General features: G+C 42.6%; 1 protein-coding gene across 1 annotated transcript; it reads right to left on the bottom strand.

The window, feature by feature from the left end:
* Nucleotides 1–438: 438 nt before the first annotated feature.
* Nucleotides 439–5,232, bottom strand: OTOR (otoraplin). The gene is made up of 4 exons (XM_020811320.3): nucleotides 5,015–5,232; nucleotides 4,600–4,739; nucleotides 2,273–2,383; nucleotides 439–755 (listed from the first exon to the last, which is right to left on the bottom strand). The coding sequence occupies exons 1-4, from the start codon at nucleotides 5,184–5,186 to the stop codon at nucleotides 732–734; spliced, it is 447 nt and encodes a 148-aa protein (XP_020666979.3). The 5' UTR covers nucleotides 5,187–5,232; the 3' UTR covers nucleotides 439–731.
* Nucleotides 5,233–9,408: the final 4,176 nt, after the last annotated feature.

Raw genomic sequence — 9,408 nt, 5'->3', positions numbered from 1 at the left:
TCCCGCACCTCGTGATCTAGGGCATTAGGTTTCCGACAGCTGCAGTGAATGTAGTAAAGGGAAACAATGAGTTAATTTTCCCTTCACACAACAGCTTGCATACTTTCAGTCCAGGTCCTTGCCATTGTCAACTCTAGAAGTCAGAATTATATGCAGGAATGCTCAGTGCTCTGAAGATCATTAACATTTCTTAAAAAGAAAAGTCATGGTTTTCTGAATCAGGAAAACCTTACTTAGAGCACATATGTGATCATCACAAATCCGTATCTTGAAATTTGTAATTAAAATGATTCATACAGACATCTGGGGGGGAGAGAGAGAGAGAGAGAGAGCGTGTACACACACTCTCTCACACATTTTTGACCCTTAGAGAAAACATGCCAGAGGAAATGAAATACTTGGAAGAAAACTGATTATATCATTAATAAGCACAAAGCCTTTAGAATACTACATAAAATGCCGAACATTTATTACTTTGAAACAAGGATAATATATTTATTAAAAGACAGCAACATTTCAAATAATGGATAATATTAAATAAAGCAAAGTAAGTACAAATTATACACAACTATTCCTTTCTCTCTCTTTTTTTTAAAAAAAGTGTTTCATTTGGTTAATAGAAATTATTTAGGAAAGACAAGCTTTCTATATTTTCTCTGTAACAAAAAAGGAGAAAGATGTCCATCTTCAGCCTGGCTTTGAACTACGCTGATGGTCCGTATTATATAATTCTAGTCGCAGAAGAAATCAATCGCCTGGAAACCAGATACCAATATTGTTGTAGTAGTTAGAGTTCAATTTTATATTTGCTTAATAATACAACAGGCTACTTTGGGTGCAACCCTAAGCCACACTTTATTACCACATAAATAAACCAAGCCTCTCTCAGGCTTGCACACTTTCCCCCTTCCTCCAGTGTGGCCATGATGATGACTCTGGAAATTTTGCTTCAGTTTCCGATAAAGTGTAGGGACTGTGACATTTGAATCTGCACAAATTGTGGTTACAATATTGACAAACCAACTTCACAATTTATGAGGCAGTCTGGTTTTCACTAGCCCTAGTTAATTAACCACAATTTGCCATTTGGACGATATGCTGAACTAGGATTAATCCACAGCAGACATTTCTGATCTCTTCCTCACAGCCATGCCACAAAAGATGGAGCACCTGAGACTGTCTAAGCCTCGTTTTGTACTGCTAAACCATCCATTAATCCTATGTCTGGAAGCCATGGATGTCTTTGCAACCAAGGCTACAAACGTGTACTTAGGCTGTATCAGGTGAGGCCTCCCACCGTTGGATCATCTGCTTTGTTAAAAAGATTATCTCCATAATCAATGCGCCTTCAGTTCAGTGTAGGAGTCCCTGCAGCTGCCTTTAAGTTAAAGATGAGATGTGATCATGGATTTGCAATCAGTCCTATGCCAGGACCCTAAGTCTCTGCCTGTAGTCTAACATAGTACAGCCAAGGACCAGGGGACTGTTTGTTTTCCAGTTCCATCTTAATCCACGCGTACGTGCCTTGGTGTTCCCAAAGAAGGAAGCCTCTGTCCAATACGTCTTGCAGCCTAAAGCATCTAATAATCTCTTCAGTTGTTGTTGTTTTCCATCCTTTTCCGAATTGCTCCACAAGGTTCTGACTATCTTCCAAGCCCTGTGGTAAGTTTGAGAGGGCCTGGGAGAGACACTAGCTTTGGTCTAACCTGCACTGAGAAGTGGAAGGAGAGAAAAACAGCCAGAAAAATGAACTGCTTTTCATGAGTTGCTGGATAGCTCAGTGGTTTAGGCATCAGAGCCAGAGGTGGGGGGCGGCTGGTGGGTTTGATTTCCCACAGGGCCTCCTTGACAGGGGCTAGCCTTGAGGATCCATAGGGCCCATTCCAGCTTTGTAGTTCCAAGATTATTATTATTACATAAGATTATTAAGGCAGAAGCTGAGACTGTGGCATGAAGCCCAGGCAAGAAAAAAGGCAGCTTCTCACAACAGGAAACTCTCTTGCCAAGAACCACAGTGCCTACCTTTTTGGCCAGAGGAGTGTTCCCACCTCTCAGGGTACACAGGAACAGAGCCAAGTCAATAAGGAACATTCTGCAGAGACTTAGTCAATAATTTCCACGAAGCTAAATTGTTACTGAGTTAGCTTAGCAGAAGTATTAAACAGAATATAACAATCATCAGTACTCTCCCTGAGAGTCTTGCCAATTAGATTTTGATAAGAAACCCACACCAACCACTTCCGAACAATCACACATCGAGACGAACCCCTACCGTTGTGGCCACTGTCTTGTTCGCTTCCTGAAAGATGTGCTGTTCTGTGACTAAACTCCTGGGGAAATAACCAATGGTGCCCATCTGGTCCTCATAATGTTCTCCATAAACCTAGCAAGATATATGAAGCAAATTCAGAATTAAGCACAGCCATTATTGAGCGTAAACTAGCTTGTTTCTACCTCCTCAGCTAAGGGCTACTGCTTCCTTTTTATACACTGGCCACCATGCAGCGCTATGAAAGAAGATCTCTATTATTTTTAGACCTTGTCTTTTTAATAGGATTGGGTGCACTTTAAAAAGTCACCATTACATTAGTGCCTTTCTTACTTCAAAGTAGGCACAGAGGGGCACAGTTCTCTTTGGGAGTGCTGTACATGTGTAGCAGACACTTAAACCTCAACTTTTTCTTTGCCTGTAAACGTTACACTACTCCCACCCCATGAGGGTTTAAAAAGAAAACTGCTACTGATGCCAGTGACCATTTTTTGAAACTGTAGTTTATCCTATGGGGGTAAAAGTAAGGTGTGAGGGAAATAATGCCTAAAGTGGAATGGGTTTAACTGTAAAGTAAATTTTCTCCCTTCCCACCACCACAGGGAAAGGGAATATTTAAGCAGGATATGGCTGGGGAGGACAAAGGTTAAAGAATTCCCTAACCATGTAAGGTGGTGCCAATCTAGATCACACAATACAGTTCTACAACATGTTTCGAAGGTCTATGATGTGTCAGTTTAGCAGGTCTGGGCATTTGCTGATGGGAGAAAGCCCAGAAGTCCAGGGTATGGATTCAAAGAAATGCTTTGCTCAAACAAGCAGTGAAGAGCCTCGTGGCGCAGTGGTTAAAACGCTGTACTGCAGCTAAAACTGTGCTCACGACCTGGGGTTCAAATCCCAGGTAGCCGGCTCAAGGTTGACTCAGCCTTCCATCCTTCCGAGGTCGGTAAAATGAGTACCCAGCTTGCTGGGGGGGCAATGTGTAGCCTGTATAATTAAAAATTGTAAACCGCCCGGAGAGTGCTTGTAGTGCTATGGGGCGGTATATAAGTCCAATAAATAAATAAGTAAATAAATAAATAAACAACCAAGCTTCTCTGTTCTCTCCAGTTCCTCACAGGGGCCTCTTCAACCTTCTAGAATTGGATTTTCCAGAACAATACAAAGAGGGAGATACACCAGTAGATTATCAGAGGCGCCATCATTATCAGAGTGAAAGAATCTTTCTTCTTATGAGCAACATCTTGTAGATTCAGCCCTCTTAATGTGCTGCTTTGAATGTCGAAATGCAAGAGAAGGCAACGTGCCCACAGATAACACTCTCCCCATTTATGTTTGCCATTCTTGGAGCCACCAAAGCCTCCTCTTCGTGGCTAATGTTATTCTTACTTAAAACAAGGAGGGCCAAATACCTGAACACTGCCAAGAAGCACAATTAACTTTCAAAACAAGGTGCACTTCCCTTATTTTAGGGGGGGGGGACACAGTTATATAAACAAAATTGGGAGTAGACCTCTGCTCACTTTCATTTTTGAGGGAGTAGATGGCATGGCCCTTGGTGGGTCCAAGGGGTGGGACCGATCCTGAGACACATCGAAGTTGCTAACCCCTGCCACAATGGGGAAAAAAGAGTGGGATACAGATGTAACAACTGAGGCTTTCTTTTTTTTTAAAAAAAAAATAAAGCTCTGAAATAGGGTTGTTTCTTTACAGTACTTTCACAATTAAGAGATCATTTCCCTCACACATTACTCTTACCCTTGTAAGGCAAATTTCAAGTCCTCTTGAGACAAGAGAACCTCTTTTTGCTTCTCCACTGCTTCATATATAATCAAAACCACATTGCAAGGAAAGAGATAACCAGTAGGTTAGTAGCTGCCCCCCCAAAAAACTTGGTATTGTAAAAATTAGTGTATTGGCATTGCTTGGTGTTTGCTGTTATGAGCAATATGAGCACCAAAAAATAAAAACATGATATTTTTTAAATGGAAAAATTAAAATGTCTCCAAAATAACACACTGAAGTAAGAATGAAACATTACTTAACTACATGTCAAAATAGTGTTAGTAATAGTTATATTGTTTTTCAAAGTAATGTTGTTGCACATTCATTACCCACAACCCCCGCCAAAGCAATGCATGACAAGCAATATTGGAACCCATCATTTTGAAGCTGCAGCTAGGGGTCCTTGAAAGACAGGACACAGCTTATTCTCTCTTCTGGTGGCCTTTTAAGGACTCTAAGAAGCCCCCACCCACCCACTTTCTCTCTGTTGTGGGTACTGAAAACAATAGCCAAGAAGTGATGAGATATTGGTTCATGAGTCTTACACTTCCAGCCCAGAATTCTCCAGCTCCTTTTTCTTTCACTAGTTTGGCATACACATAGACCAATTGTCCCTTCTTAATATTAACAAATCTGCAGTCGGGTGCATTGTAGTCGTCTTCTGCTCTTGCCAAGGAAAGGGCATCTGTGGAGGGAAAAACCCAAAAGTAACTGTGTCAAACTGCCAATGCAACCCTGTTTCATATAACCACTGTCTGTTTTTTTAGCAGCCAGAATCCCAACGCCCTTAAAGCCCAGAGATCTTAGGCATCACTTTGAGGTAACACAAAAGACAGATACACAAAAGTTAAATTTGGGACATGGCAACGGCCAACAGTCAGAACGTTCAAACATCTTAATGCCTCACAATGGTATGCATTTAGATGGTACAAGTTAAGAAACAGACAAAAAAAGACTTACATAAACACTCCTCATCGGCACAGAGTTTCTTGCTGGCAAGCTTGTCCATATAAATGCCCTTCACTATTGGAAAAGTAAATCCAAGACTCAGTAGAAATGTCAGCAAACAAACAGTATGTGGCATTCTTTTTGCCTGTCCTCCCTTTCGCAAGCACCTCATTCTCCCTTGCATAGTTAAAAGGTAGGTTTAGGAACTGCTCTCTTTTATAGAAAAACCTTAAGTGGGGGGGCAGGACAATCTGACCAATGGGAAGTGACGAGGACAACATTCCATCACTTTAAAGGAGCTGCATAATTATAGAAGGAAATTTGTGCTTGATTTACAAGTTCTTCTAAAATTTATCTCTATGATAGTGTTAATGTTACATAAGAAAATTTGCACAAGCATGAAACATCCAGATTGTACACGCTGCCTTATCCCATGGGCTTCTTTAAACTGTGGCAGTACAAGTGACCCTTTGTTGGTCACTGACAGGGTGGGAGGCGGAAGAGAGGGAATTTCAGAAACGTATTGCCAAGGAAAGCTGAGGTTATGCATTATACTAAAGCAGCAGAACAGGGTGCAATTCAATCCTCAAATGATGGGCTTGTTCCATATGTGGATGTCTGATCTCCCTCTCAAAGCTAATGACAATGATGATGATGATGATGATGATACAGACAAAAAAAACTTTTTATCACACTCAAGGTAGCTGACCCCAGTTAAAATACATAAAGGTTTGAACAATATTTTTACAATATAAAACTACAACTCTTGTCAAGAATAACAGATCATAGAGATGATCTATGGATGTCAATGTCACTACTGTATTGAAAATCTGGGGAATTTTAATGAATGCCTAAGCATAGGTATAACCAGCTATCAAAAAGATGACAGACAAGTCCTTTTGCTAGAGATTGTAAGGGGGATGTGCGAGGGATGAAAACCAAAACAGTCCTCTCCCATTACACATTAGGCATGCACAGTGCCAGCTAACCTCAGAGCTCCTTCAGAATAACTGGTGGTGGCTGGAGATGGGGATATTTGTACTGTATTCGTATACAAATATCCCCACACAACTGGACTTAATGAGGGTCCAGTCCCTGGGGCGCGACCATCCACTCACGCTTCCTGCGGTGTTAGTCCCGCTCATCCTTACAATTGTGCCCAGAGTTCCGCTCTCTTTCCACTCACTCAGCTGGCCATTCCAGGCAGAGGGAGGGAAGACGAGTCTCCGTGCACAGCTGCTGAGTGGCCAGCTGAACAAGTGGGAAGAGAGCAGTACTATGGGTGCAATTGTAAGGATGAGTGGGGCCATCACCACAGGAGATGTGAGTGGATGGTCTGGCCACAGGGACCAGACCCTCGCTAAGTGCAACTGTGTGGGGGATTTGTATACGAATACCCACATCTCAAGTGGCGGCTGTTCTGTGCCATCAAGTCACCCCTAGCTTATAGTGGTCCTAAGAGCATTTTTGAAGTATGTGAGACATTTGAAGAGTCATTTTACCATAGCCACACACACACCCACTGACTTTCCATGTCTAAGTAGGAATATCAACCCAGGTCATCTTAGGTCTAGCCCAACACTCTGTCCACTACTCCATGTCGGCTCTCACTGAAAATGTAGGTACTATGTGTAACGGAGTGAGAAGTCGTTTGGGGTCTGTAACTGCCATCAGTCCTAACCAACATAGCTAGCTGGGGCTGGCAATGGATTAGAGAAAGGAACTAAAAGTCCACTGTGGCCCATCCTTTCATTATATAATTTGAGTCAAGCATACAGCCTTTTTATTCAGCAGGCTATTTATTGGGTTGAATCAGAGATTCCATCAACCCCATGAGGTAAAACCAATGATACAAAGGGGGGGGGATACTTTCACCAATGCCCACTTCTAACCCCTAAAAAAGTATTGCTCCAAACAGTTAGAAAGCCTACGTAGGAAATGTAATGACAAGGGTGAAAGAGTTGTAGGGCCTCAGTGGAAGCGGTGGCTCCTGCTCTAGCAACAATTGCCTCCACTGGAACATTTGTGGATGGAAGGAAGGGTGGTTTTAAATCAACATTATTACAGTTAAGGCCTGCTTTTCAGCTATGATTGGTTCCCAAAGCACTTTACAGTCAATCTACAGAAAGAAAGAAAAAGTGCATTGAAGGAGTCTCAGAAACCCTTCAAACTGGAGTTTGATTAAGCTTCATGAGAATTTGTCCTGCTTCATGTTGGAGCTGTCCTTGCGTCTCAAGCCTCAAGTGGGTTGTACAGTTTTAAAGAGAAACATTTATTAAAATAAATATTTTATAGCCCTGCCTTGTTTTCATGCTAACTTTGTGTGTAGCTTCCATGTCTAATGCAAAATACCTTTTATGATTGTATTTTTTGCTGTACTTTGCCAATCACTGTATTTATAAATAAGCAGGAGATTAAAAAAATGATAATGGTGTGGCTATGGTGGTGGTGATGATATAGACTGGTTCATAGAAGCCTCCTCTAGTCTCTGGCAGTTGATGCAATTGTCCATATCTAAGACTTTTCCTGGGGCAGATGTTTCTGCATGGGCTTGGCAGTGGCTAGTAATAAGTCTGACCACCGATAAGCAGTAGCTTATGTTGACTTTAGGAGCTCCCTCTATGGGCAGCACCCCTTCTACACAAATTAATGAACCATTTTCAAATTTTAGAACCTTTTCATATCAGCTTATTGTCCTTCCATTTTCCCTCAAAGGGAGAAGTTAAGCATCATGGGATGCATAATCAAGTGCAAAAGGGAGGGACTCAAACATAATGCACCAGAACATAGATGGTACTGGATTTAGATGGAATCAGTATTTCAGTGTGAGGATAAGTTATTGGGTTGAGTAGCCCATTAGCATTTGACGCACATTTATCTTATTTACTAGACAGAGAAAAGTACATCTTCCAATACTAACCAAACAATCTCACCTCTTTCTAGTGGTTGAGAATCAAATGGCTGCAATTGAAAAAAAGCATGGTATGGAATACACTCCAACCTAGCCTCCCTATACAAAACACTGAGTAAAGCTTCAAATGAAGACCTCAAGTTAATGGGCAAATTCATAAGTAGGGAAGCAGTTCTTCAGTTTGTAAACTAGTTAGGCAAAAACAAAATCCTTTTAATTGCTCCTGGCAACAAATTGGACACCTGTGAAGTTGTTCTTAGACCTGCATGGTGCAGTTTACAATTTACACCCCTGTGAAGTCACCCTCAGTGGTGGGCAGCTTGAACACATTCAGAGACCAATTTTGTTCCTTAGGCACTCAGAGGCAGTCACTGCCCTCAAGCAGCAGATTTTGCAGTGCCAGTGTATTTTTGCCATCTGTCCATGGCATGGATCCACATGAATTTTAATATATGCTCATCTCCAAATCTTTGCCCATCTCCATTTCCTCAGTTGTGGCACTGGTGTGAGAGGTTGGACTGGAAGCTTCTTTGAAGTGGCATATTTTCTCCCCACTTGTACTCTGCAAGGAGCTGTCCATGGAGTGCTTATGGTGTTGTTGATGAAGATGCTTTCCAGGTCTCAGAGAATGAACTGCTGTGCCAGGAAATGGCTGGGCTCCCCTGAATCTCCAGGCCAGGCAAACAAATGTGAGGAGCAGTGGTGGAAGGGAAGGAGCGAGTCTCGTTTATTGTTACGGGGTGGCCATAGTGTTTGGGTACCCAACTCCAACCCTCTCCAAATGGCACCAGGGCTCACTGGCTTCCTGTGTCTGTCCAACATGACACATAATATACTTGCTTAGGAGCTCAGACAGGGAACCCACAATGCCTACTCACTCCCTCACACATGCATGGAGAAATATTATGTTCCCAGTTCCTGTGACATCACAAGGCCCCACACCATGACTTCACAAAGAACCACCCCAGACATTGGGCCCCAGATATAATGAGGGGATGGGGAAGATAATCATGTGATAGCCCCTGACAAACAAGACAACACTTCAAAACCATTCTGGAAAAATTATTTTATTGGTTTTGGAAAAGAGGCAAAATGAGTATCCTCAGCAGAGACAATGGCCTGGTTCAGCTCCAGCAGGATGCCTGCCTTCTGGTCCCTTGCATCCCTGTGGGGAAGAGGACGCTTCGGGCCCTGCAAGAGAGAAAGGGAGAGAGAGAAAAGCAACTAAGGGGTGAGCTTGTCCACTGCCGTCAACCGGCTTCAACTCAGGCGTATCCACTGACCCATGTCCTCGCAACTTCATCCTGAAGTTCCGCCTGCCAACATCCATTGGCTTCCACCTGTTCATCTCTTCCATTCTGCTTCTGAAGCCAGCCTCCACCAGCTCCCAAATACTTAGGTCACACATATGCCCCAGCGACATCCCCACGGAATGCCAGCCAGTCCATTCACACACACATTCACACACACACACCAGCTGACACATGCACACCTT

This window comes from Pogona vitticeps, chromosome 1 (assembly GCF_051106095.1).
Source record: "Pogona vitticeps strain Pit_001003342236 chromosome 1, PviZW2.1, whole genome shotgun sequence".
NCBI lineage: Eukaryota > Metazoa > Chordata > Lepidosauria > Squamata > Agamidae > Pogona > Pogona vitticeps.
The sequence above is the reverse complement of the archived record's forward strand: the minus strand, read 5'-3'. Positions and strand labels throughout refer to the sequence as shown.

Coding starts and splice junctions, on each gene's coding strand:
- OTOR (XM_020811320.3), bottom strand. CDS start 5,186: ATGCAAGGGAGAATGAGGTGCTTGCGAAAGGGAGGACAGGCAAAAAGA. Junction 2,384..4,599: donor GAGAATTCTGGGCTGGAAGT/GTAAGACTCATG, acceptor ATATCTTGCTAG/GTTTATGGAGAACATTATGA. Junction 756..2,272: donor ACAAGACAGTGGCCACAACG/GTAGGGGTTCGT, acceptor TCTGGTTTCCAG/GCGATTGATTTCTTCTGCGA.